Source organism: Dendrobates tinctorius, unplaced genomic scaffold, assembly GCF_039654945.1.
Source record: "Dendrobates tinctorius isolate UK_male_01 unplaced genomic scaffold, ASM3965494v1 ptg000214l, whole genome shotgun sequence".
NCBI classification, from domain to species: domain Eukaryota; kingdom Metazoa; phylum Chordata; class Amphibia; order Anura; family Dendrobatidae; genus Dendrobates; species Dendrobates tinctorius.
The window spans coordinates 8372050-8399237 of NW_027361881.1; the positions used below are offsets into that span (position 1 = coordinate 8372050).

General features: G+C 42.0%; 1 protein-coding gene and 2 long non-coding RNA genes across 22 annotated transcripts in view; 1 reads left to right on the forward strand and 2 right to left on the reverse strand.

Moving 5' to 3' along the window:
• Positions 1-27188, forward strand: part of TSHZ3 (teashirt zinc finger homeobox 3) — a 331665-nt gene that overhangs the window by 238777 nt on the left and 65700 nt on the right. For 11 of the 15 annotated variants that reach the window (XM_073555013.1, XM_073555009.1, XM_073555004.1 and 8 more), the window contains one exon: positions 9596-9658. The exons of 2 other annotated variants lie outside the window; for them this stretch is intronic. In XM_073555013.1, the coding sequence (XP_073411114.1) occupies positions 9596-9658 (63 nt within the window). Of the gene's footprint in view, positions 1-9595; positions 9659-17942; positions 18071-18189; positions 19370-20009; positions 20188-27188 lie in introns of those variants that run through there. 2 more of the 15 variants (XM_073555015.1, XM_073555003.1) reach the window with 2 other exon arrangements.
• Positions 5563-10861, reverse strand: LOC141058793 (uncharacterized). The gene is made up of 2 exons (XR_012222317.1): positions 10823-10861; positions 5563-6341 (listed from the first exon to the last, which is right to left on the reverse strand). It is a non-coding gene; the product is annotated as an uncharacterized lncRNA (long non-coding RNA).
• LOC141058791 (uncharacterized) lies at positions 11308-20119 on the reverse strand. Of its 6 annotated transcripts, XR_012222314.1 has the most exons (6): positions 19548-20097; positions 17884-18042; positions 14741-14907; positions 13385-13456; positions 11881-12038; positions 11308-11388 (listed from the first exon to the last, which is right to left on the reverse strand). It is a non-coding gene; the product is annotated as an uncharacterized lncRNA (long non-coding RNA). The 6 variants fall into 6 exon arrangements; XR_012222313.1 differs by adding an exon at positions 16927-17703 and having other exon boundaries at positions 11881-14907; positions 19548-20119; XR_012222311.1 differs by adding an exon at positions 16834-17703 and having other exon boundaries at positions 11881-14907; positions 19548-20119.

The window sequence follows — 27188 nt, forward strand, 5'->3', positions numbered from 1 at the left end:
TCGTTTTTCTTTACTTAGCTGCTTTTTTCTTGCCATAATACAAGTTTTAACAGTCTATTCAGTAGAACTATCAACTGTGTATCCACCAGACTTCTGCACAACACAACTGATGGTCCCAACCCCATTTATAAGGTAAGAAATCCCACTTATTAAACCTGACAGGGCACACTAGTGAAGTGAAAACTATTTCCGGTGACTACCTCTTGAAGCTCATTAAGAGAATGCCAAGAGTGTGCAAAGCAGTAATCAAAGCAAAAGGTGGCTACTTTGAAGAACCTAGAATATGACATATTTTCAGTTGTTTCACACTTTTTTGTTAATATAATTCCACATGTGTTACTTCATAGTTTTGATGCCTTCAGAGTGAATCTACAATTTTCATAGTCATGAAAATAAAGAAACGCTTTGAATGAGAAGGTGTGTCCAAACTTTTGGTCTGTACTGTATATGCACAAGTTCATTTATTTTACGTTTGGAAAAAAATAATGCACTTGCCATTGAATAAGCCCTTTGTTGTCAAAACAGCAGAAATCTGCCTCATGAAATGATCAAATGTTCCATTTTAGTCTGTGTCTATCTGGCCTCTTGTGCTGAATCTTGTATTTATTTTGCACGTCGGGTTGCTACTACTTACTTTTATTAAAGGGGTTTTCTCACTGTTACATATTCCATTCATTGTACAGCTCATAATATTGAAAGTTGTTTGCAGGGCCAGACTGGGACTAAAATAAAGCCCTGGCATTTGAAGTTACACAGGCCCACTAGTCACATGGTGACTATATAATATCTTTGTACACTTGTACTGTAGGTTACAAGAAGTGAGAGGAGATTAACACGACTACGTTATATGACATGTAGTCACAGCTGTGCCCAGTATTTCAGCTCAGTCCTATTTATTGCTTTTAGGTACAGTACTCCTCCCAAAGCTCTGTCCCCTTTTGTACGCACGGTGACAGAATTCCTGGCAGAACTGCTATCCATTGGGCAACCAGACCCCCTGGTCACAGCCGCCCCTATCATATCTCCCAACATTTGAAGAAAGGAAAGAGGAAGAAAGACTGTGCGCGCCGCTGCAAATTTTAGACCACGCCCCGGCCACATCCATTTCGCAACTAGTCACACTCATGTCCACGCCCAACCGCACCCATTTAGCACTGCTGATCGCACTGACTGGTACTGAGGGCACAGTGGCTGGCATTATGGGCATACTGACTGGCACTAAGGAAGAGAGAAAAAAGAAAACAGAGAAAGAACAAAGAGAGAAAGAACAGAGAGAGACAGAAAGAAGTAAAGAAAAGAAAGAACAGAGAAAGATAGGAAAGAAAGAACAGAGAGAGAGAAAGAAGGAAAGATTAGAGAGAGAGAACATAGAGAGAGAGAGAAAGAAAATGAGGGAAAGACAGGACAGAAAATGAGAAAGAAATAACAGAGAAAGAAGAAGAGAGAAAGAAATAAAGAGAGATTCTATAAAGATACTATAGCAGCCTGGCTCCCATTGTAGTGTCCACCTGAGCCTCCCGGTACAGGACATATCATGATCCGCTCACATGGCCGGCATCCCCGATTCCAAGGCGATCCTGCTGTCTGCGCTGTCGGAGGAGGACATGGTGATGGAACTGAAGCATTCCTAGTTCCGTCACAATCTCCTCATGAAACTATCTAATTTCCGGTCAGCTTCCAGCATATCACTTCCGGTGGAACGTCATGTGTGAGTTTTAAAATGCTCCTCGGGGTTCCGCCGTGTACTCCTGTGTCCGTGGGAAAAGCCCGCTTTGTATGCTTCGTACACACTTGGCTCCGCTCCGTACATCCCGTACACATATGGCTCCACTCCGTACACAGGCGGCTCCTCTCCGTACACCTCGCACACACACAGCTCCGCTCCGTACACCTCGTACACACGCGGCTCCGCTCCGTACACCTCATACACACAGCTCTGCTACATCTATCCTGTAAACCCCTCCTGACCCCACACATATCAGGCACATTGCGGCCCCCCAGCCAGCCTCAGCTCAGGGCCTCAGGCAGATTGCGCCCCCCCAGCCAGCCTCAGCTCAGGGCCTCAGGCAGATTGCAGCCCCACCAGCCAGCCTCAGCTCTGGGCCTCAGGCAGATTGCGGTCCCCCAGCCAGCCTCAGCTCAGGGCCTCAGGCAGATTGCGGCCCCCCAGCCAGCCTCAGCTCAGGGCCTCAGGCAGATTGCTGCCCCCCAGCCAGCCTCAGCTCAGGGCCTCAGGCAGATTGCTGCCCCCCAGCCAGCCTCAGCTGAGCCTCAGGCAGATGGCGCCCGCCGCCCGACCTCCCCACCCCCAGGCCCTCTTTATAACTAAACTCACCCCCGCCCCAGCCAACTTACTGGAGTCTGGACCTGTCCTGAAACCTGCCCTGAACCAGCGCGCGGGGGTAGGAGACTCGCAGCAGCAGCCGCTCCTGGATTCCTGCTGCTGCCCTGGACGCCGTCGCCGATGTTAGGACGCGACACAGTGAGATGAGTAGGCACATTGACGGCACAGCGCGTTCTCTCCGGCTCCACCCTCAAAGAACGCGCCGAGAAGTGCAGTTTTAACCCCTAGGGTGCCTGTGCCACCCCAAAATCTGCAGCGCGAGCCGCGCACCTTTGAAACCGCCGCCGTACCCACAAATTTAAAGGGCCGGCGGCAGGTAAAAGAGGCCGGTGGCCGCCGCATTAGCCTGCGGCCCACAACGGGCTAATAAATAGCGTCCCACCGGGAAAATGCCCGGTTGGGCAGATTACCAATCCGGGCCTGGTTGTTTGCCATGTAGAATCTGAGTTTGTGAACAGTTTTGACATTTTCTCACATAGTATGGTGCCACCTAATGTTCACCGTTTCCACTTAAAAGGTTTGTCCAGTTAAAAATGATACAGTAAGTCTTCAGTCACATAGAGGGACTGCAGACTTATGAAGCCCCGCAATGCACGCACTGTGTTCTGCAGGGATTCGTCAGTTTGTGAACCGGGACCAGCGGGTGTGTATATGCATACTCCAGAGCAGAACCTAACTAGTCGCCGCGACCTCATTTCATACACTTGTATGGAGTGAAGTCGTGCCCCGTCTAGTGATGCGGTCAACTATTGGGCGTGGCCTTGCACAATACAAGTGTATGGGGCGAAGCTGCGCCCACTAGTCAGGTTCTGCCCTAAAGTTTGCATAACGCATATGTACCCGCCGGTCCCGGATAAGAAATCTGAATCCCTGCAGCGCACTGTGTATGCTCTGGGGAGATTCATAAGTCTGCAGCCATACACAGTGACTGCAGATTTATCATTTTCAACCGGACAACCCATTTGATGAGCCGAGTGCTGGTAGACGCACACAATCATTCACGTCCACCTAATGAGCTGAGTGTTGGTGGACACATATGCTCAGTCACATCCATTTAACAAGCTGAGTGCTTGTGATCTCCCACACTCGGTGACCTCCATCTAATGAGCCGGGTGCTGATGGACGCGCGCTAAGTTGCGTCCATCTAACAAGCTGAATGCTACTAGTCACACACGCTCTGTTGCACCCACGTAATGATAAAGTGCTAATGGTGACACACGATCCGTCACGTCCAACTAGTAAGCTGAGTGTTGGGGGTCACACATGCTCAGTCACCTTCTCCTAATGTACAATAGGTTGCACTCTATCATGCTAAAGCGTATCAGTGTGAAATATATGAAATATGAATAGCAATACGGCTTTTGAATATTAGGAAAAAGAATTTGAGATGCTTAGCATAAAATTTGGCCTCCTAATGAGTTGAGTGTTGGTGGTCACACATACTCAGTCACATCCATTTAACAAGCTGAGTGTTTGTGGTCACACTTGCTCAGTGACCCCCCCATCTAATAAGCTGAGTGTTGGTGGTCACACATGCTCAGTGACCCCCCCATCTAATAAGCTGAGTGTTGGTGGTCACACATGCTCAGTGACCTCCACCTGATTAGCCAATTGCTGATGGTCACACATGCTCAGTGACCTCCACCTGATGAGCTGAGTGCTGATGGAAACATTTGTTCAGTAATGTCCATTTAATGAGCCGAGTGCTGGTGCACACAACACGCTCAGTCATGTCCACCTGATGGGCCGAGTTCTGATGGACCCACATGCTCAGTAACGTCCACTTAATGGGAACCTGTCACCTTGTCTAGCCGCTATAAGATGCGGCCACTGCCTCTTGGGGCTTATCTACAGGATTCTGTAATGCTGTAGATAAGCCCCCGGTCCGACCTGAAAAAGAAAACAAGTTTTATTATACTCACTGGGGGCGGTCCAGTCTGAGATGCCTAGAGCCTGCCTGCACACTGCAGTACTTTGCTCTGCCCTCAAGAGGGCAGATCAGTACGCCTGCGCAGGAGCGCGGCACGAAGCAAGCAGGATGACGACATCGCATGAAGATGGGAGGCGCCGGACCCGGGACCTGCTTCACCCATCGGTCCGGACCGCCCCCCCGGTGAGTATAATAAAACTTGTTTTTCTTCTCTTTCAGGTTGAACCGTGGGCTTATTTACAGCATTACAGAATCCTGTAGCTAAGCCCCAAAAGGCAGTGGCCGCAGCTTATAGGGGCAAAACAAGGTGACAGGTTCCCTTTAATGAGCTGAGTGCTGGTGGACACACATGCTAAGTAATGTCCACTTAATGAGTTGAGTGCTGGTGGTCACACATGCTCAGTCACTCTCCCTATAGTAATGTCTTTCCATAATTATCCTCTGTTCTCTGCAGAACAGCCAATGGAAATAGCTTTCTGCTTGCATTGTCGGGTAAGGAGCAGAACCTCTGCAGTATAAGGCAGCATAGCTGAGGAGACTCCTGCAATGGAAGTACAATATTAAGTGACTAAAATATTGGCTGCAAGACAGGGAATGATTCTGTACTGAGCAGGCCCCCAGCAGCATGAGGGGGTTTACATTGAAGCAAAAAAAAGTTTTTTAATCTTATGCTGGAATCACTGTTGATTATTTTACAACACCTATCAGCCTCTCCGTACTTTTGGTATTTATGCACCACTTTATTTCACTGCTGGAGTGGCACCACTAATCCATGTTCCCTGCCTCTAGTGATATACTTACCAGCCGCCATCTTCAGCTCTTCCCACCTTGAAATGAAAGTCGCCAAACGTCAGCTGATTATTTTTTAATTGTTACTAGATGGAGTTGTCTTCAGGTTTGCTGAGACCTTCAGTTCTTCCAGAGCTCTAGAACTTGTCAGCTTTTGTGTAATATCAGGCTGTGTGGAGCTCAGGAACACCCTGGAGTACATATACCGTGCACTCAGATGAGTTTACAATAGCACGACGTGTGCTCAGTCTCTGGACTTTTGGCTAGGAGAGATGAATATGACTCGGTTTATGTGTGCAGCAGACACAGCGTTGTGCAGACAAGGGGAATTTACTTCTTCCCTCTTCTCCAGTGTTTAGTCTTCCACTAGTGGTCACAACCGGAACAACACTTGGCTTGGAATCTGCCTTCCCATTAAAGTTTCTCTACCTGGCAGCTTTGTGATCGGTGATGTGTGGTGATGTCAGTCCTGCTCACATACCATAAACCTTCAATAACATATGGCGTATTTTCCTTTATTATTATTATTGGCTATGATCCCTTTTATTAATCACATTTGCCAAATAAACAATGACACAAATATTTCCATTGTAAGATATGTCCTGTTCAGATCTTTACATGTACAGATATTGCAGAGCTACCTTTGTCATCCTGCACTTTTTATTTTTTTTAACCTACAGGTAATCCTTTGTAATTTTATGACCAATTTCACACTACGCCTCTATATAGTATGTGTTAGGCTACGTGCCCACAATGAGCTTTTGGTACGTCAACAACGCAGCGTCTTATAGTTCTAAGAAAGTGCAGTCTCCTGCCCTCTGTGCTTCTTTTTAACGCTCCGTAATCTGACCTGCGGTGCCTTTTTCATATTTGCAGCATTTCCGTTTCTCGTGCGGGTATGCGGAGTATTCTGTGCGGATTTTCCCCTAAACTTACATTTGATGCGGAAATTCAAAAAATTGCACCTGCGTTTTTAGTGCATTTTTGCGGCGGAAACGCATAAAAAACACGTTATCTGCAGCAAAGTAAATCAATAAAGTTTTGTCAAAGCAAAAAACAGAACGTATAAAAAAATAAGCATGACACACCAACAAGAGACAAAAAACGCAGCGATAAAAACACATGTTAAAGAAAAAAGGCACTGAAAAACGCAAGTAATTTATATCATCGGTGCAGAAATTCTGCAACATCAAAAATGATTCAGCCATGATCTGAGCTCAGTCGGGGATCTGGGTGTTGACTTTTCCAATTGAGGCAGGTAAATATGAATGCAACAACCTATGTGAAAAAAAACACAATTGATTTTTTAAGTTCAGATTCCAAGCATTTCTACACTAAAAGCACACTTAAAACCACTGCTGCAAACATGCCACAAAAGGGCAAAGGCGTAAAAAAAAAATCTGCAAAAATGCATTAATCAAAGCAGTCTGTTATTGCATATTTTAATGCCGATAACTAAAAAAACAAACATTTTTTCCACACGTGGAAGCATGTCCTTGTGTTGACCAATTTCACACCTCAGTTCAGCAGAAATCTGAGGGGTCTGGCAGGGGGGGTTGCAAAAGTGACTGGTAAATCAACTTTTTCGAATACCATCCTAAGAGCATGAGTACAAGTGACGTTTGGATCGTGCTTTTTTATGTGCCCCTTGATGCAGTTTTTTGGGCTGTCAGGTTATCAGAAGATAAATATATAACCTAAAAGTATTTCTTTTGCACTTCATCCTCAGATTTGTCAGATTGAAGAATGGAAACTATCGCTCTGCTTCATCAGATGTATCAGATTGTGATTGATTTGAGGAATCAAAGTTGTTTTTTTAATATACTAAAAATGATGCAAAATTTAGTAGACATACATAGTTGTATGTAAACTAGGCGTATAAGTGCAAATATCACAAAATAAAAGGTACAATTTGCTGCATCTCCTCCAGTCTGACATGGTGTGGGCCTTCCGATGGTGCATTACTATTGAAAATGGAGCAACTTTGGTGCCAAGCAGCATAAAACTTTTTTAGTGCAGGTTTGCGTCATCTACCCCATAATCTGCAAGTCTTATGTATCCTCCCTTCTACCTGTGGTCAAGGGATGTACAATAAGGCTATGTGCACACGGTGCGGATTCTGCTGCGGATCCGCAGCGTTTAAGGCTCTGTGGGTGCGCAGCAGATTTAGGTGCATTGTACAGTACCATTGTTTTCAATGGTAAACTGGAAACCGCTGTGCACATGCTGCGGATTTTTCCACGCGGATTTGCTGCGGGTTCAAATCCGCAGCATGTTAATTCTATGTGCTGATTCCGCTGCGGTTTTACACCTTCTCCATTGTAGAGGTGTGAAACCGCAGGTCTTTTGACCTGAGAATTTACCTGCGTTTTTTTTTTTTAAATCCGCAGGACAAAAATCTACATGTGCACATAGCCTAATGTTATAACGTGTCATTAGCAAAAAAAATAAAAATAAAAATGTCATGATGGACAGACGGATATCTGGAGGTCTATATTAACTCTTTGAATCCCAGTATGTTCATTATGTTATTTTATTGTAATTTTACTGCCTCAATAGCAACCAGGATAACAAGGTTAGCCATAGAAGGGTGCTGCTGAAAAGCCTTGTTAAATGAGCATTGCTGCCCCTTTGTGTACTTATTAAAGGCCATGTTAATTAACATAACATCTATAGAGAAGGGGCCCGGGCAGTGTTGCATGGCCCATTACAATTAAGCAGCAGACTTCATCAAACAAGTCGTCTTTTTCGTCTTTTTGCCTTTTTTGTGATTGTTTATCAAAATAAACTTACATTTTTGCACATTGTTTTAATTAAGGTATAAGAGTATTACCTACTAATTAATTAGTAGTAGTATTATTTTTTTATTTATTATAGTTTGGGTTCAGTCAGGTTGCATTACATCTGTATTACACATGAAGTGCATAATATATGAATACATATAGAGGCGAGATACAACTACGCTTAAAAAAAAAATACAAAAACTAGTGTGTATAATATATATATTTATTTTTAAATATATTAAATGTTTTCAGGCATACTGTGTGTGTGTGTGATATAATATACACAGACACTATGCCTGAAAACATTTAATATATTTAAATATATATATATTATAATATAGACACATATATTCTAATTATTTTAGGTGTATTAATGGGCTCCCCTCCAAAGCAATGTCTGGCAGTGTACATGCATGCTTCCATCTATGGAGGAGATCAATAAGCTGAATACACTTTAATACATAGCAAGGGCTAAAATATAGGAGCATTAAACGACGGCTCCCAGCTAATATATAACCCTGCAGAGGTCTTTTTTTTCCAGTTACTTGCAGGGCAATCATTCAGTTTTATCTGATTTTTACATTACTTTTTTTTTCCAGCAGTCATTACGTTTTTATGGTTAAATTGAGGAAATTAGATAAATACGCTTCAAACAATCAAATAAAAATAAATATATAGATATTATTTTCCTGTTAAGTGCATCCCAGATTATTGCACTTTTGAGTATCATGATGCAATGTGTGCGGAGAAATAAGATGGGAATTAATAGGAGGCCAAAAAGGGTGACACATAAGCTGAGAAATGGGTAATTATAAAAAAAAGAAATATTCTAAAAACAAGAGCCCCTTGTAAGCGAAGGCTGCGATGTACGATAACGTCCCTTGTATTTTTGCAGTTTAGCTCAATGTGATTTTTTTTTTTCTTTTCGTTCCCAGTGTGTCGGGAATAGATACTTATGTAGCAGGTGACCAATAAAGAATAATGTGTTCCTGTCTGCCACTACCTTATTTAAATGAAGACACAGGATGAATAATTTATTGCAATTTATTATGTACACGGCACGTCCTCATTGGCTTCTGACTATATGTGAAATAGCTGTTATGGGTTTGTGGAGACACCTGCCTTGGAGGACCCATCTCGCATCATAGACAATTTATTATTTCAGGGAGGGGGGCGCAATATGCATTGCTTGATTGTAATTATATCATTTAAATATTTTATTAGAGACAACAAATATGATTAATTCTTAATAGAAAAAAAAAGCACACGTCAGGTGGATCTCCCTGGCAATTAAATCACGCTTAAAAAACATTTATCTTCTATCTGCATAATAATCCGGCGATTCCATGTGGATTTGGTTTTATTTTAACGCTGAACGATGATTATTATCTTCTATTATACACAATATCCCTGCCTTTTTTTTTTTTTTTTTACACTTTTTTTTTTATTATATCTTTGATGACTGCAGTTGAAATAAACGTTAACATTACAATAAGGTAATAAAATTAATTAGCAAATAATTGGAACATGGTAGGCCACTTTATTACTGAAACTATAAGCAATCGGCTTTGGGAGAGAGGAAGCAATGCTGGAACTTGTGTTCCCCCTGCAGCTGTATGGTGTGAAGGAATGTTCTTAGTGCAGAGCAGGTGTGTGTTACTATATATATATATATATATATATATATATATATATATATATATATATATATATATATAATATATTTTTCTTTTTCCTTCTCCCGTTTAGTGCGGTCCCTTCTTCCCAGACATTGTTCTAGGGACCCATTGGGAAGATTCACAGTACAGTCAGGTAATTAAGCGACCCTTTCTTGCGATATAATGCTTCCATTAGCGATCAGCAATCGATATCATTAGCGTATTACAGACTAGTTGCTAAGTTTACACAAAATTAAAGCTGCCAATTAAGCCGTTTAATTATGCCTCTGTGTTCTGCATCATCAGTACTGAGATGGCTCGGTGTCTGACTCCCCCCAACCCCTCTCACATTTGGACGATAATTTCAGAGGATGGACATCAAACACCCAGATTGCTGCACACATAAGGCCATTGTAGTGTTACAGGGTATTAATTGCATCTAAATCTTTCACTTTTGAGTTCCATTGAATGGAAAATGACCAGTCGTCAATTGATACAAGCGTTAACCCTTCGCTTTTCACAGATACGTGCTGTCGAATGCACCACGAATGTAAATTTTATATCAAATAAGTCATTTGGTCATAGACATTGGGGTAACATTTAGGGCGCAGCAGTTTATGGCAGTCATTAATATTAATTATCCCCAGTAAATTAATTATATCTATGTAATAAGCATCTATCTGTATCACATTCAAGTGTTCTAAAAAGAAAAAAATGCAATGGAATTTATTAATATTAAAAGGTAGGGGATCATCTCCTGAACCATTGTGGAAATCTATTTTGGAAAATTCTGGTCTTTGATTACTGTTTTGCCCAAAGATCTGCAATGAAATCATAATGAAATGAATCTTAAGGCAGTTTTGACCTTGAGTGACCTTGGAAGTTTTGATAAGTGAAGCTTGACTTTCAGACACAGATACATGTATATATACAGTATGTGTTTATGTATTTATATTTTTTTCCCTGTATCAGGGACATAGAAGCACCAAGATTTTGCTACATTTGAAGTATTTACCTAAAGAAAATCAGTGCAGTTGTTATCGCTGCGTTTCCAAAAATGATGAATTATCTTCTGATTGTGATCTATCCCTACGATTAGAGATTCCTCTCAGAACAAAAAAAAAACCTCACAGATTGACCCAATAATTTACTAATGAAATCACTAAGCAAATATCATGGCAGGAAAATGTTTAAAATGGCCTTTGGTGACCAGCATAATATATTCTGGCAGCTGGCACTTGTAGTTCTACAAGAGCTATTGGCTCAAGCAGTCACAGAAGTAGTCTCATGCCCTCTGCTTCATTTTTTTTTTTTTTACCTGCAGTGGTTAGATTGTAAACTTTACAAGAAGTTAAGTTAAGAAAAGAGCGACCAGAATGGTGACTGGTCTGCAAACCCTGTCTTATGAGGAAAGGTTGCAGGATTTGGGAATGTTTAGTTTGCAAAAGAGAAGACTGAGAGGAGACTTAATAGCTGTCTACAAATATCTAAAGGGCTGTCACATTGTAGAAGGATCAACTTTATTCTCATTTGCACAAGGAAAGACTAGAAGCAATGGGATGAAGCTGAATGGGAGGAGACACAGATTAGATATTAGAAAAAACTTTTTGACAGTTAGAGTGATCAATGAGTGGAACAGGCTGCCACGAGAAGTGGTGAGTTCTCCTTCAATGGAAGTCTTCAAACAGAGGCTGGACAGACATCTAACTGGGATGATTTAGCGAATCCTGCTTTGAGCAGGGGGTTGGACCAGATGGCCCAGGAGGTCCCTTCCAACTCTACGATTCTATGATTCTATGATTCTAAGTCCGGTCTGATTCTGCCTCCCATTCACACTGTTCAGGGTCCACAATATGTCGAAATTGGAGAATTTACAGACTGCATCTGGATTGTTACAAAACGAAGAGGAGGGAAAAAATCCAGAGCGAATTAGCTAAACAAACTTTGCTGCTGTGCAAATTTTTACTTAGCAAAACAATTTACATTCGAGCGAGACTTAGCCAGGACTTAAACCCTTTGTATAATATGAATTTAAGAGGCCGGAGGGAGACACTTAGGAGCAAACTGTTCCGCTTCTATCAATTTAGAATTTTTTTCATTTAATTTTTATAAGCAGTAGGGATCATTGCTGCAATCGCATACATTCATATATACATATATGTAGATGTAGCTGCCGGCAGAATTAAAAGTAGGAAAATTTGCAAGGTGCACACATAATAGTAGCAGCGACAGTTTAGCCACTTTTCAGTGAAAACATGTTGCGAATATACAAAGTTATAATTGCAGATAAATAATTTTAATCCAGAGTCAGGAAAAAACCGTCACAATATTTAGTGTTTGTTGTGAGATGAGAACGCTTTTATTGGCAGAGCATACCTTGCTGATGTAGAGAATAGCAATTCCTGGCTCCGTGCAGAATACTGTCCGTTTTACAGCCTGGATTTCTGTTACTTTTGGCCTTATAGCCTTGTGTGGATATCATGACTTGGGACCTTTGGTCTGACGTGTGAGGGTTACCGTGGCTCCAATTAATCCTAAATAATATAGGAAGGATTTTATGTTCTAGGCTAGATTCCACTGATTTCTACATACATGGACAGATCTACTGATTGCTCATATCGACCATATATCTCACATGTCTGAGCAAGGAGACAAGGTACTGGACATTTCACCCCATGGTTGCATTTTTTTGAATTTCCCACATGGACAGTTCTGGGCCAACAACTGTAAAGATCACTAATAGTAGTAGCTACTGATAAGAAAATAATTTAAAGCCACATTTCACCCTCAAAAGAGAATTCTGCAGAATTATTTTCTTTATTATGGGTGCACTGATTAGTAAGACCACATAGGAAGCTCCATAGGAAGTGATGACGGCATGCAGCGCAGGTCTTCCAGAAACTTCTGCAACTGTCCCATGCACTTGCATAGAGTTTGCACCCACATTCTGCAGATATTACCCCAGTCAGGTGTATGGCTGCAGATGTTCCGTCGCAGACATTACTACAGCAAATCTGCTGGGTGCTCAAGATCGGACAGCTTCTGATTGGCAAACCAAGTCTTCGTACATACAGAATGCTCCTCTACCTACCATCTTGTCATTTCTAAGCATGCTATCTGTGACCTGAATCCCCAAAATAAAACAAAAAAGTGAATACTAGGTCAATAGAAATGACTATAAACATATAGCAGCTCGATCTAAGAACGGCCATAAAACTGCTTCACATTCCATAAGACACATGATAATGTGTATACAGCACTCCGCAAATTACTCCTCCTCCTCCAGATCCCAGAACTTTAACAGGAGGAGGAGACAAAACTGTTGCTAATTAATCTGCTCATTACCATGCTGATTGATGACCTCTTTATTGCTGCTCTGCTACGGGATACAGAAGCAGGACACTGGCCTTATAGAGAGGGCAGGGAGATTTTAGATACGTATTATTATTATCCTTCACATGTTAAAAAAGATTTTGTGAATGCATCTTGTGAGACAACTGTCCATCACGATTAATTATTTCTAGGTGTCAGGAGCATTTCTCTTGAGCCATTAATCACGCGGAGGTCATCCAGCTCGGCTAATGATCTTTTATCAGAAACATTTTCTGCATTAATGACAGGCCGTGCAGTTTTTGTATAACACCTTCTGTATTATAGCACGTCCCTCCTTGTAAGTGTCGGTGTCTCTATAAATCATGGGGAGGGAAGTTTGCACAACCCTTACATGGTGTGCGTCTGGCTATAGTCAAACTGCAATTACAGAAGGCTCAATAAGGGGCCACTAATGACCCGATGATGTTTTCTGCACGTTTCAGTCTGGACTTTCACATTTCACACAATCGCACGCATGATACTAAAATGCAGCTTCTTCAATACTCACTGTTCTCTCTCACACACACGTATCACCTGCAGTGGGACTGATGACTGTGTACAGCGCTGCGGTATAGGCTAGCTACGGAGAATAGGTAAAAATGTTCTGTGTAGGGCACTGCAGAAGAGCTCAATACTACATATAAGTATAAGATAAAATGGGAACGTTTGCATCTCTGAATACATTCACAGCACTTTAAATAAGATCCATACTGGGAAACCTCATTATTATGATGGTCCAACATTGTATCTAATTCTACCACCTACTGTGTATCTATATATTGTCATACTGCAACATCCATCTATCTACTGTATTTATCCATTTTCTAGTTACCTATTTTCTATATGTATGTCCATCTTTCTGTCACCTATCTCATCTCTATATATCAATATCTATTCTTATCTCTCTATTTTCTGTATCTATTAATCATTATCAGTATTTATCAGTATCTAACAAATAAATAGTTGCTGATCCATCAATTCTCTGCTCATATGGACTAAATATATCCACGTTTAGTCTGACTGAAATTTAGCCTCCTTTTCAAGACATTTTCAATAATATCATTTTAACCTCTTGGTCATAATCCTCATCCCTGTGATACATCCCTGCGACAGGTCACGTTGCAGTTGTGATTTTTCTTTTATGTCGGTCTATAGTATTAGCAATATTAATATAACTGATTTAGGAAAGCTTTCCTGATAACGTGTTTGATTTCTAACGCCAGAGAAGATGTCGAGGAAGGTAAATGATATCTGGATTGATGTATGAGCAGATGTAAAACCTCGCTGAGACACCATAGCGAAGATTCACATCACATCTTCATTTATATACATTTTTATTCTATAATAGTGGAAACTTTGCTGCTTGAAGCTCGCACCGAGAGAGATTAAGAAGAACTTCTGCTCCTTCTGTATTGTACAGTGATTAGATTTCGGGCTGGAAATCTCTACCTACAATTGTGCTGGTTATCATAGCGCTTATAAGGAGGATCAGGTAAATGAAAAGAGTGGGGAAGAAGTTGTAGTCACATATATCTATACACATTCTCCTTCTTGTTTCTGAGCAAAATGCACAATGACGAAGGTAGAAATAAGCTGTATGTCCTGATGGTATAAGCTTATAATTCAGTAATAAGGAAGCAAAATATCATGACAATTATACAAGCTCTGCTCCTATTCTAACAGTGAGGTTCAGGAGGTGTCCGCTAAGATCAGTCATTTATTTTAAGGGGAAAATCAGGACGGATGGATATGAATATTATTATTGATAATTCCCATTTTATATCTGCAGCACACGAAAAACTCCTGCAACAATTCTATCTATTGTCTGCAAGAAAAGAAAACTGACAAAATGATAGAAAATTACCTTTACTCTATAGAAAGTGGTTCACATAGAAGCAATGCACCAGGTCCTGCAACTACCATGCTTCCAGAGTGTTTTCTCTCTGTATAATTATTTCCTCCCTGCCCCATCAAACATGCTGCCATCGTCCTGGTCCACGTCATCTTCCTAATTATTTGGTGAGCCACTCTCTGCAGGAGAAGTAGAAATTTAGTCTCTTTGCTTACGTTGTCTCAGCCATTGTTAATTGCTTCATTATTTTACAAATACATATCTATTATTTTTTTTTTCTTTTTTCCTTAGCTGCTAATACACATGTTAATAACTTTTAAGGAAATTCTCTCGCCAAAAAAATAAGGGGAAAAATAGCTAATAATTTTGGTGGTTCTTTCAGTTTATAATGTCACCAAATTGAAGCAATGAAGTATTTGGAATTTGCTTGTACTTTGGAATTAAACGATCAGTTCTTTTCTTTGATTAGACCTCAAATGGGCATTATGATATCGGTCTGTAAAATATATAGAAATGTAGGATACACATTGCAATAACAATACAAAGGATTCTGCACTTTTTATCTAAAGCAGCACAAGTTTCATACATGCAACGTAAACTGTTTGTAACCTAAGGCTTAATAGAGAATCAGGACAGTGTTTGCCTGATCGAACGCTGGAAACACAGGGACATAACCGCACACACAACCCTGGTATTCTCTGTTGGCCCAATGCATTAGATGCGTGTATATATAGATTTAGATCTGCAACATATTTACCTAGTAAAAAAGAAAAATAAGGCAGAATGAAACACTCTATAGAAAATAATAATGTGCAATGGCTTTTACCCCCCACCTCTTGACATGTTAGGCTTTAAAGCTTGAATGAGGGCATGCAGGTTAGGGGCTGGTGAGATCCCTGTAAATCAGGGGGGTGTCCAGGTTCTTGTAGATTAGGCAGCAGATTAAAGCAGAAGTGGATGCTTATTGATTTTCCTTTACAATACTTAGGGTAATGTAATGGTCTGAAGAAGGGAAAAGGGTCCTGTGTGTCTAATGCAGGTGCTGACCTTCCCACCTCTCAAATAAAAGAGAGCATCCAAAAAAATGGATGATTATTAATCTAATCAATACAGCCCTCCCTCTCCACCATGCACATATGTTCCTTATTATTATTATTATCATCATCATAACATGCCTTTTATTTACTTGGTCTTTTGTCAGTATGGTCTATAAGCAGACAGTATGTGTGTGGTGGATGTTTAGCGACGTGGAAGTGATAAGATATAGCAAAGGCTTGGAAATGACAGCTAATAGGTGGTGGTAAGAAGCGTAACAGGTATACAAATGAGAGTACGCGGGGGGGGGGTATACAAGGCAAATAACAGGCTTAAGTGAAGTGGTGAAGCTTCACAATAAAAAGTTATAATGTATAGATGTAATAAAAAGTAAATCAGTATACATGATAGGTAATGGGTACGGCTCCTCATTTTCTGACCATTACTTTTTCTCTGCATAGTTATGATATGTAGTTTTCTTTATACTAAAAACTGAGACAAAATGCTCTTTACATGGTGACTTGTAACGAAGTGGTTATTTCTAGTATCCAAATTCACTAATAATGAATATACATTGGAAACTTCACCCACACAGTGTTGGACACTGTGTTTTATTAGGTGCAGAGGAATGGAGAATAAAATGCAATAATTAGAGGGATTAAATGTAGCAGTTGTGTTTGTGTGGAATATGGGGGGTGGGTGTGTGGGGTTAGAGGAGTCCTGTCTGTATCGGGTAATAGGAGAGTAAATCCGGGTTATTTGGCAGCAGCAGTGTGCAGGCGCAGAGAGCCCCCTTGGCTGAGCTGTGTGGCTGTGCAGGGTCCCACATTGAATGGCAGCCTGTGTGTGTGATGTGTTGTGCTTTCAGAGTGCAGCAGTGTGACACTGATGGATGAGCCAATGGTTAGACGGACAGATGTTAGGGCGGATCTAAGACTATGCAATGCCAAACCAGCAGATAGAACAGAGAGAGGGAGGGAGGCAAGAAGGAGGTTAGGCTGCAAAAATCCCGATTCCTTGAAAATCACCTAATCCTGACAGACAACACATTGGATGTGGAAAGCATTTACCTCTCTGCAGATCACACCCTGGCTCCTCTGATCACCCCTCAACACCAGCACCCCAGACCTTTGGCATTCGGCAGCAGCATCTTACCAACTCACCATCCTCTTGTGTGACTGCTATTTTTTTTGTTTTGCTTTTAAATCCCCCATTTTCCAGAGCATTTCAGGGAGAAAAAAAAAGCTGCAAGATTTTTGGGGCATCAGTTAAGAAGATAAAGAGAGTATCTGGAAAAAAAAAAAAGAAAAGAGAACTTCAAAGTCCTGAGAACAGCAGCATTTGTGCAAGTTGGTGGGGAAAGCAGTCGTCTTGTTCTCCCTGTGAATGCAGCATGTGAAGAAGAAACATCTGCAGAGAGAGAAGGAGGCATTTGGAAATATCCCAGGTCCTGAAGGATGGGGGCAGTAGGAGATTTTTTGATCTTGTAAGCTCATCCTCTCTTTTTTTTTTTTTTTTCTTCCCTCTTCTCTCTTCCCTGTAAACTGAAAGTAAAGGGCACAGAGCTGCTGGTATCTGCTGGAGATCTGGAGAGAGTGCACAAGGCGCTTGGGACTTGGAGTGAAGCCTGTGATTTGCTGTTGCTGTCATGAAATATCTATTAGCCACACAAAGGGGGAAAAAAATTGCAATTGGCAGCCAAGAAGGTGTTTGGCAATAGCTTGCAATCCCAGCTCAGAGAAGCATTGAGACAGTGCTAGGAAAGAGTCCATCCCTCTCTGATGTGAACAGGATTCCAGCCAGGAATGCGTAATCGAGCTCCCTGCACATCGATCGTCTGTACTCCTGCCTGGGGTTCCCTTCTTGTGAACTTGGATTCATGTAATCCACAGCTCCCACATAACAGTGTCATCTGATCCTGGACATCAAAGTATCCCGCTCTGAGAAAAGAAAAGGGCGTTGCAAGATCCAGTTCATAAAAAATAAAGTGATCTGATGTTCCAGATGAAGGACAAGGCTATTCTGTGATCACTGTGGCAAAAAGTATTACTCTAATAGAAAAGACACACACACAAAAATAAGACAACGCAAAGAACAGAGAATATAGTTTTGTTTCTCACCGATCGATCTTGATGCGCACCAGAAAGAAACTTGTAGGGCTTCCCTTGAAACTCCAGATCCCTCTTTCTGAGCCATTTTGGGATTGCACTGGGAAACAGGAAGGTGCTCGCTGTCAATCATGCGTTGATCTGTGTACGTGGAGAAGCATCGCCGGTCGCCTGGCCCGAGAACAATAGCACATTTTTTGTAAGTACATTCATCCCCTCCCCATTTTATTTTAATTTTGCTCATTTTCCACTATGAAAAAAGGTCTTGTAAAAGTAAAGTTTTCTAGTGGAAGTCCTTCCTGACAGTGTCCTGGTAGCTCTTTATTTTCTCCCTCTTTTGTGCTGATTGCTGATGCATGCTTTCTGCATGCTGGAATGTGCACAGCCACAAAGTGAGGGTATTCAGGGGTCAGTGTGATGTAGTCAGCAGGGGGGTGAGGAGTCTGCATGTGGTCTGGGGTCTTGGCAATCTCACATACTTTAGGATAAGGCCTCTAGCAGCATGCTGTGTTCTGGAAGTGGCCTGAACTTAACTCCATGTAAAAAAAAAGAGAGAGAAGGCAAGGCGTGTCTGTTATGGGAAATGGCTGCAACTCTCAGGATGTTGTGACTTTCCAGTGCAGATACTGGGGAGGGTGTTAGGAGCTGTGTCATTGTATGAGCACTGACATATAGTGAGGGTTCAGATCAGCTTATAAAGGTGTAGGTATAGGTGGGCTAATAGGGTGCTCCCAATAGGGATGCTGTGACCCCTGATCTGTAGGATACCGAGCTGTTTGCAGATTGGCACTGTATAAACTGTGTCATCTGCACATGCATGTCAGTAATGTTTGTAGATAAATCTTTCCTACTAGCTGCTCCCTGCCTGCACAGGGCTCTGAAGGAGTTAATGAGTTAGAGCCGGATATGTGTGTGTGTGTATACTTTGTCAGACATTGCCTCTTTGTAGCAGCACAGATAAGAGTTAAGGTGACAGAGACCAGTTCATGTGTCAGTGCTGGCATCTGCCCCCAACAATATGGGCCATAAACAGTCCATAAACAGTTAATCTGACAGCTACACTCTGCATGGGAGCCATTCTTGTCAGGGGAGCATGCACTTTATTTGGCAGGCTACAGATCTGGGGAAGCAGATAAAGTGACAGGCACACGCTGCATGCTCCTGGTAGGGAATGTGCATGCTCCTGGTAGGGAATGTGCATGCTCCTGGTAGGGAATGTGCATGCTCCTGGTAGGGAATGTGCATGCTCCTGGTAGGGAATGTGCATGCTCCTGGTAGGGAATGTGCATGCTCCTGGTAGGGAATGTGCATGTGCTGTGACTACAATACGTGTGTATATAGGTAAATGGAGAGCGAATCCACCTGGCTGCGAAAAAAACTAGGCTTCACTGCTATGAAATGTGGGGAAATCTGTATGTCAGGTGTTCCTGTCTTGTCCTAAGAGCATGCACTTTATATGGCAGACTATGTGCATGGTAAACCCTGTATATGGACAGAGGTAAAGTAGCAGCCCCCCCCAAATACCATACCCCTTACCACCCAGAGAGTACTGCCGACCCTGTACCTGCAGGAACTGGCCATCAGTGTGAATTCCCCCCTATATAGCTATGGTTCTGTAGACTCCAGCTGAGAATGCAGCGTCAATGGCGGGACATACACCTCATGGAAGTACGTACCATGTTGTCACGGAGCGTGCACCTTCAGTCCATGTGCATCGTGCGAAGCCATTGTGTGTAGGGGCAGCAGGGTCAGGAAGAGTGACAGCCTCCCCGTGTCTCTGCTCCGGGTTGCAGCACGCACATGGTTAAACGCCAGTCCCCGCGCGCTGTGTGTGACAGCAGCGCTGCTCCCCCCAGGAAGGAGTTAAAGTGACAGCCCCTGTGGGTGCTGATGTCTCTCGGAGAGGAGCTTTCCCCTCTCGCACTAGTTTGAGTGACGCGCTCAGCTCTCCCTCTGTCAGCCTGTGCCTGTTGCAGAGACCGGAGCCGAGGATCAGGCTGGAAGCCTCCAGTGCCCCCAGTGCCCTGAATGTGCCCCCTGCCCTCACTCGGCTGCAGCCGGGGGGACACCATCCCTGCCCAGAGTCTATTTTTATATCTATTTTCTCTGTCGTTTTCTTGCAAACTTGCCCTGTACAGGCAGCCGGGGCTGTGGTGTCGGTGCATGCAGCCTTCAAGAAGTGGATCCCAGCACAGGAGGATTTGTGGGGCCCCAAGAACTCTTCCTGCCTCCTCCCCAGAGCCCGCAGAGCCCAGGCAGGCGCCCTGATCAGCAGCATGCCGAGGAGAAAGCAGCAAGCGCCCAGGAGAGCTGCAGGTACTGTGCTGACTGGATGGTGTGGCCATTCTGCTACATTGTATTTAATGACCTGCATGGAATCACACACTCCTGTATCAGCTATTTTATTTTGTTTATTTGCCCACTATCGGGGGGCTCTCGGGGGTGTCCAGACTCGGATTGAGAAAGTTGAGGGAACAAGGGGTTACTGTGCACCCACTCTTCCCACCCACCCCCTCCTGGGGGTTGTACAGAGTATCCGGCTTTTCCCCCTTTCACTTTTTATCACTCATTTGATTCATTTTTGTGAATCATTCTCTGGAAAGGAAATTGTTTCCTGGGGGGTCAGGACACGTTTGTTTTGAGGAGGCGCGTGGTATGGGATGGATTTAAGGTTAGTGGGGTAACAAGGGGGCAGGGAAAGTTCACCCAAGGTTCTAGGAGAGGTGCGACATTGTTCTCCATGCGCACAGTAAGATTTACAATCCTCAGCACATCTTCTGGGGGCTCTTGTAGCCTTTGTGTTTTTGTTTTGAGATGAATTACGTTGCACTAACAGTCCGGTTCTGACCCGGCGGTGAGGTGGTCCACCCTCGCGAAGCGCTCCATATATTTATTTCCTGTTGATGTTTGTTGAGCCCTTGTTGCATATGCCAAATCCTATTAGGATTTAGCAATCTCTGTCTGAGGCTATAGGGGGTGAGGTGAAGGAGGGGGGGGGGAACAGAGCCAAACATTATTTTGCAATAATGTTCAGTTAGGACATGTGGAGTGGTGGGAAAGGATCTCATTTTATGGACTCCTGCCATCCTTCATGTGAAGACTGATTGATTGCCTGTCATCCGCCTCGTCTTTGATCTATTCACTGCCAATAAACATCAATAACTCACTTGCCATGGTAACACCAGGCACCGTGACGTCAGTGGTGCCATGTCAACTTCCTGCCAGGTTCCGCACCGCGAGCTTGTTACAGGATCCATGTGGTTACAGATGGTGACCTTCCACATCTGTGGCATTGTGTAGACTTCACTGTATTACTGACTGGGCTGCAGATTGCGCCGTCTCTCATTTAGCCTGGGCCTGGCTGAAATCTGTCACATTTTCTCCTTCTTTGATTTGTTGTATCCTCGTATGGAAAATGCTGTTTGTTTGTTTTGTTATTCTATTGTATTGTCCTGTTAGATCAGTGCTTGGGATGTCATAGCAGCTGCAAGGTGGCTCGATGTAAAGATGACGGAGATGCAAAAAGCACATTTATGTCTACAGATGTATATCTATATGCACACACGTATAAATGGATATACATGATAAGGTCATGAGGCTTAAAAGCAGAGCTGGCACCAAACTTTCTGGTTTACCATTGGCCTATAAAGTCATTGCTGCTGGGACTAGTTACACATTGATATATGTTGTATATGTGAGAATTATATATATATATATTTATAGGTATTTTCATATATATGCTTAGCTGTCGCCAAAGTCTAAATACATGTATAGAAAGTAAAATAAATATATATATATATATATATCGTATATATAAATATATATAAAGTTTGTGTGTATATATAATATATATACACACACACTTACACACGTATGGGTGTACTACGAATTACAGGTTACGATGTGACTGTACTTTTTATTCTCTCCACTTTAGACATTGGAAAGTAAAGTTGTTTTCATTTAACCCCTTGTTTCAGGCCAGGCAGAACTTTACAGCCCAGCGTCTTGCCTTTGGATGTTAGATGAATATTGTCCTCTGCGGCCGTCTCCAGAAAGCCATTCGCTGGCCATGATACGGAATGTATGATAGATTACAAGTAGGAGGAGTTTGCTGCAATATCGTGGCCATAATGTCAGCCATAAAGGCATCTGTGATCTTACCGTGTTTTATACCGGTGATGGGGTCGCTGACGTTGTCGCTCGGCTGCTCTTGTGGTGGTTGCTGGTTCTGTATTTGGCTATATCCCAACACTCGGGTCGCCCTTCTCCGAGTTGGTTTACTCTTGCATGCAGTACACAGATTTATTGATAAGAATGTAACTTTACATATTTTACTTAATAACATTCCAGGTTAGTTAACAAAAAAAAAAAATAAAACCTCGGCTGCACAATTAATAAGAGACGGGAGAATGGTTTTACTCTATCAAAATGACCCGTCAAAACGACTTTGTTTCATATTTGATTTAATTGTCTCTCTCCTGACAAGCACATTCATCAATAGCCTAATGGTCAATCACAGGCTGCCAGGGAGTGCTGCACGGATCTCATAGACTGGTCGTGTCTCTGTTTAATGGACGTGGCTGGGAATGGCCGGATTGTTGCTTATTTAAGCAGGAAATAAAAGGAAGGAGGGGGGTCGGCCATACTGCTGATTGGAATATGATAGCTTCAGACGTATGTGCATACTGTAGACCCAAGCAGACAACGAGGATGATCTGGAGAGGATCAGATGATTGCCAGGAGTCAATAGAGACCTCATAATATTAATGTAGAATTTCTTCATGATGAAGAGTATCTGCTATTCCCTCCCACATGGTTGAGCTGGAAGATCTAGGGTCCATGGGGTCTTTTTGTGCCTTGCAGAGGACGATGACAAATTGGTTGTGCAGTGGGAAAAGGTGAGGCCAAGTCGGTGACTCTTCAACCCACAGCAACCTTGAGAATACTTGGAGGAATTTTTTTTTCCTTCTCTTCTTTCCCCAAACTGAAAGGTCCGCTCAGCCGTAAAAAAAGAAAAGTTGTTTTGCCAGCTTCATTAGTGTTCACCTAATTAGCTGTAAACCTGATGGATTCCTGACAGCTTTAATGATTGGAAATGACAAGCTCCACGCAGTGTCATCCAGGAGAATTAGGTTTGCAGCTAGTTTGATGTAATCAAGTTGATATTACACAGTCCTGCTTGCCTTTACTTGTGCATTAACTCAATTTGCTGCTGCAGGTGACAAATGGATTTTGGTACCTGGATAATCATTTCATAGGGATTAGGCCTTTTTAATGGTCTGCGGGGAGGAGAGCAGCACTAGGAGCTGCGAGGAGATCTTAACGGATAGTCGTAGAATTCACCCTCTTAACCCAAGCTGTGCCAGAGGATCCCAATCTATAATTAATAATGTTGCCGAACTGTGGACTTACTATAGATGATTTCCAGCACTGTATACATGTGTATATACCTCTATTCATAGGCTGTAAGCTTGTGGTCGCAGTAATGTTTGTGGGCATAGGTTTTGACCCAGGCCTCTTTTGAGCCTCCGTTACCTTGCATTGCCTCTGTCTTGTAAAACACCAGCAATATTTTCCCAAGAACCGGCACCACAGGCCAAATGCTGCTCCGAAATGATGATGTTCTGATAAGACATCTTTTTCAGTTGAGTTTACACCTTTTGCCCATTTTAGCCCCTGACATTTACAGTTGTGAAATTTTATGAAAAAAAAAAAAGTATGTTTACCCATTTATATTTAGGAAATTCAAAAATTGGTGCTCCCCGATTGCCATTTCCTACTGATGCTGAAATCCACTTTTTTTTCTTCCCAGGCCTTGCACTGAAATCCCTCAATATTTGCTAGTATAAATTCAGTTACAGTTGCCCCCCTGCAGCATATTATCTGCCATACATTTGTTCATTGGGACAGAGATTCCTCCTTAGCAGCAAGCTGACAAAATGATTAGCTATGGCTGTCCATTGCAAAGAAAAAAGGAACAATGCAAAAAAAGGGGGGAATTTAGAGAAAGAATAAGGGGAAGGGGGGGGTGCAAATTGTGAGCATTGCTGGAAAATTCTACTGATATCTAGAGACAGAAGAAGAAAAAAAAGCAGTTTTGAGAATCAGCTGCCATCTCTCCCATTAGCTTGACAGCTGTCAATTAGTACTTCAGTGTTTGCTCCCAGTGCAGTTTATTGCCTGTCGTTGATGTTGTCATTTGTTCTGTGTTTTGCCTACAGCGTTATCATGAGCAGGACTGAAAGAGTCAATAGAGATGTATCAGCAGTTATTTTGTAAATTGGCTCACAAGTCTCTGCATTTTCTTCTTTTTTTTTTTTTTTTTTCCCCCCTTCGTAAAGATTGTTTTGTACAGTGATTAGAATGAATTGTGACTGCAATACGATTATGAGAAATACACTTCAGCCAGGGGTTGGGCAGTGGAGGCTTCACGATTACACTGGGTCATAGAGCTGTTTCTCGGGATCCGAATGAAGGTAACGGCAGACAGACGTCTTCCCAGATGTGGGCACCGTCTATATTTTGCATAGTTCCATCTCTGCAGTGACATTAGCGGTATTTTATTTCATAAAAGGCCATGTTAGTAGGACCCCGTTGGCTTTACGAGAAAGTGCCACCCATAATTAGCGTACTATTAACCTTTTTGCATTAAACAGGGGGAAGTAGACTCCTCAAACACCCGGCCTACGTCTCGCTAAAATGCCATAGACGTTGCAACAATTAACCCGCGCGCAGACGCTGTAGTTTTGCCTGACCCTGGGCTGTACCTCTTCACCAGTTTTGAGCTGTTAAAAATTCCCAAGGTGTAGCTCTTCGTCGCTTCCTACACTGGGTCTGCTGCAAAAGGTTGCAATTTATCGTTGTCGTAATTAATACGAAAGCATTTCATGGCGGAACGAGGGCTTGGAATACCAAAAGGAGACTCCAGGTGAAGCGTCCCAACAAATCTGCTTCAATGCTCGCTCTTGTCTGATGCAATTTTTTGTCTTTTCATTCCTTCTAGATTATTATTAACATTTTTCTTCAGCTTTTGACGACCATATAGATGTGGTTGCTGAGGTCTCTGATGCCCATCTCGAGTCTTAGCAGTTAGACAGCCATCACTTTCCCAAATGGACCTTTGTGTCAAGTTGTCATATAATGGATGGCATGATAAACTTTAGAAAAAAATCTTCTTCCACCCATTTCTTCTTGTTCCACAACAAATCTAAACCAATAGTGATTTATTTTTTGTTGCTTTTTTATATGTGCGATGACCCTTTAAGCCATGCTCCAAATATCCTACTCCTCTTCCTGTGACTTCAGCCTCATCAATAAGACCTGGCACGTGGTCTAAATGGTTTAACAATTACCCTTATAAAAGACAAAATTTTTACGGCTCGGTAATGCAAAATGCAACGTTCCACATGTTTCTAAGTTTACTATTGTTTTTGGAACCCGTGTGTTATTTTTTTTTAGATTTTCTTTTTTTAGCACATCCGAACACAGTAAATTGCTTAATCAACACATACCATCACCATTTTTAAAGTATTTTTTCATAGATAATTAGCAAATTGGCCTTCGTTGCATAGCAAACAATTAATAAGCCATTTCATATTAGGATGCACAGGCCAAACAAGCCGCCTGCCCATAACTCCCTCCAACCCTATCTGCCTGGAAATCTTGAGCCTTGAAGAATGATGTAAGTTTCCTTGTTTGTGCTTTAATTATAAATTATTAATTCATACTGTCAGGACACATGTTATTAATTATGACCGGGGTTGGTTTTTTGTTTTTTTTCACCTACAGCAGCTGTTTGGGAATAAAGGGGAACAGGTTGAACTGCATTTGGTGGATATTCTGCAAGTAGAAAAATAAATCTTCTGAAAATCAAAACACCTTTGGAAATTTCTATAGAAAGCAGAACGTGAGCACGATACGTGGAGTCGCCTTCGCAGACGCGGTCTCACAAAGCTTTTAGATAACGCATCATTAGCGTCATTTGAAAACCCTTTTTTTGATGCGGTAATGACACATTTTTGAGTTTGTATCAAGATCCCGAGGTCAATAGTACAGGCCAATAAGCATATATAATAATACTTTTTTACGCCTGAGAATGGAAAAAGCTTCTCCTGGAATTCGAGGAGTCCAGGTCGCCGGTAATACCAGCGTCATCTCGCAGCGGCCTCTTAACACGTGTGTTCTCCTTAGTAAATTGCAATATGAATAAAATTAGCTGCTGGCTTATCAAAATACTCGATTCCATTTTAAATGCTATTTGAATATAGATGAATATTAATGAAGCAGGATGAATTTATTTTGCATAAGTAAAGATGTATAACTCTTCCCTCCATTAACGATGGTCATTAATAAAAGCGTGGTCATTATTTGTATTATTTTTTTTCCACTTCTTTTTTTCCATTTCTTATAATGAGACAAGCCTAATTAATTCTACTGACCTGACAGCAGATAATGGTCTTGGGGTGTCTATGGAGCTGGAAAAACGTCCGTTTATGTATTTTTAGATATTTTATTTTTTTTACACATTTTTTTTAGGACTCCTATCCCCTCTGTTGTTAAAGCGGTCATTCAAGTTGTATTTTATTCGTTTGGTCTGTTAATGGTTGAAAAAGAAACGAGGAGATATTTTATAATTAATTCACCAGGACTGTAATTGCTTTAATCACATAAATGTTACACACGGTGCTGTAAAGCATATGGAAAAATAGGCGGCAGACCGCCCCCATGTAATTCTCCAAATAAGCATTTTCTAGGTGGTTTGAATTGCAGAATGGCTCGTTGGTTATTTTTTTGTAGGGAGTAATATTTGCGTTGCGCTCCCGTTGATTGGCATTGTGAAGGCGCCAAAGGAAACTTAAGTTACTTTTGAAGATGACTCCATGGAAGAATCTGTCTGCCTTGAATAGGATGCGTAAAACTTTTATGGCTGTTTGCAAAACCAGTAATCATTTTATTTCCCCTTTTTCATCGTAGTGCAGACAGATTTTGGCTTTTTGGCTGTGGAGCAGTAGCTGGAGTATAACATTTGGCTTATAGGTGCCCAACTCTATTATATGCAGAAATGGCGAAATATGAGGATAGATATACAGTGTATGAGATGGATAGCTAGGTGGATAGAAAATAGATATGAGATATATAGAGGGAGATATGAGGATAGGTATATATTAGGTAGATAGATATGATATAGAGAGATCTAGAGGTGTATAGACAGATATGGGATAGGAGATAGCTAACAGACAGATATGTGATAGATAATAGAAAGATGGAGAGATAGATAATAGATTGCTATGACATAGATGGATCAGTCGATTGGGTAG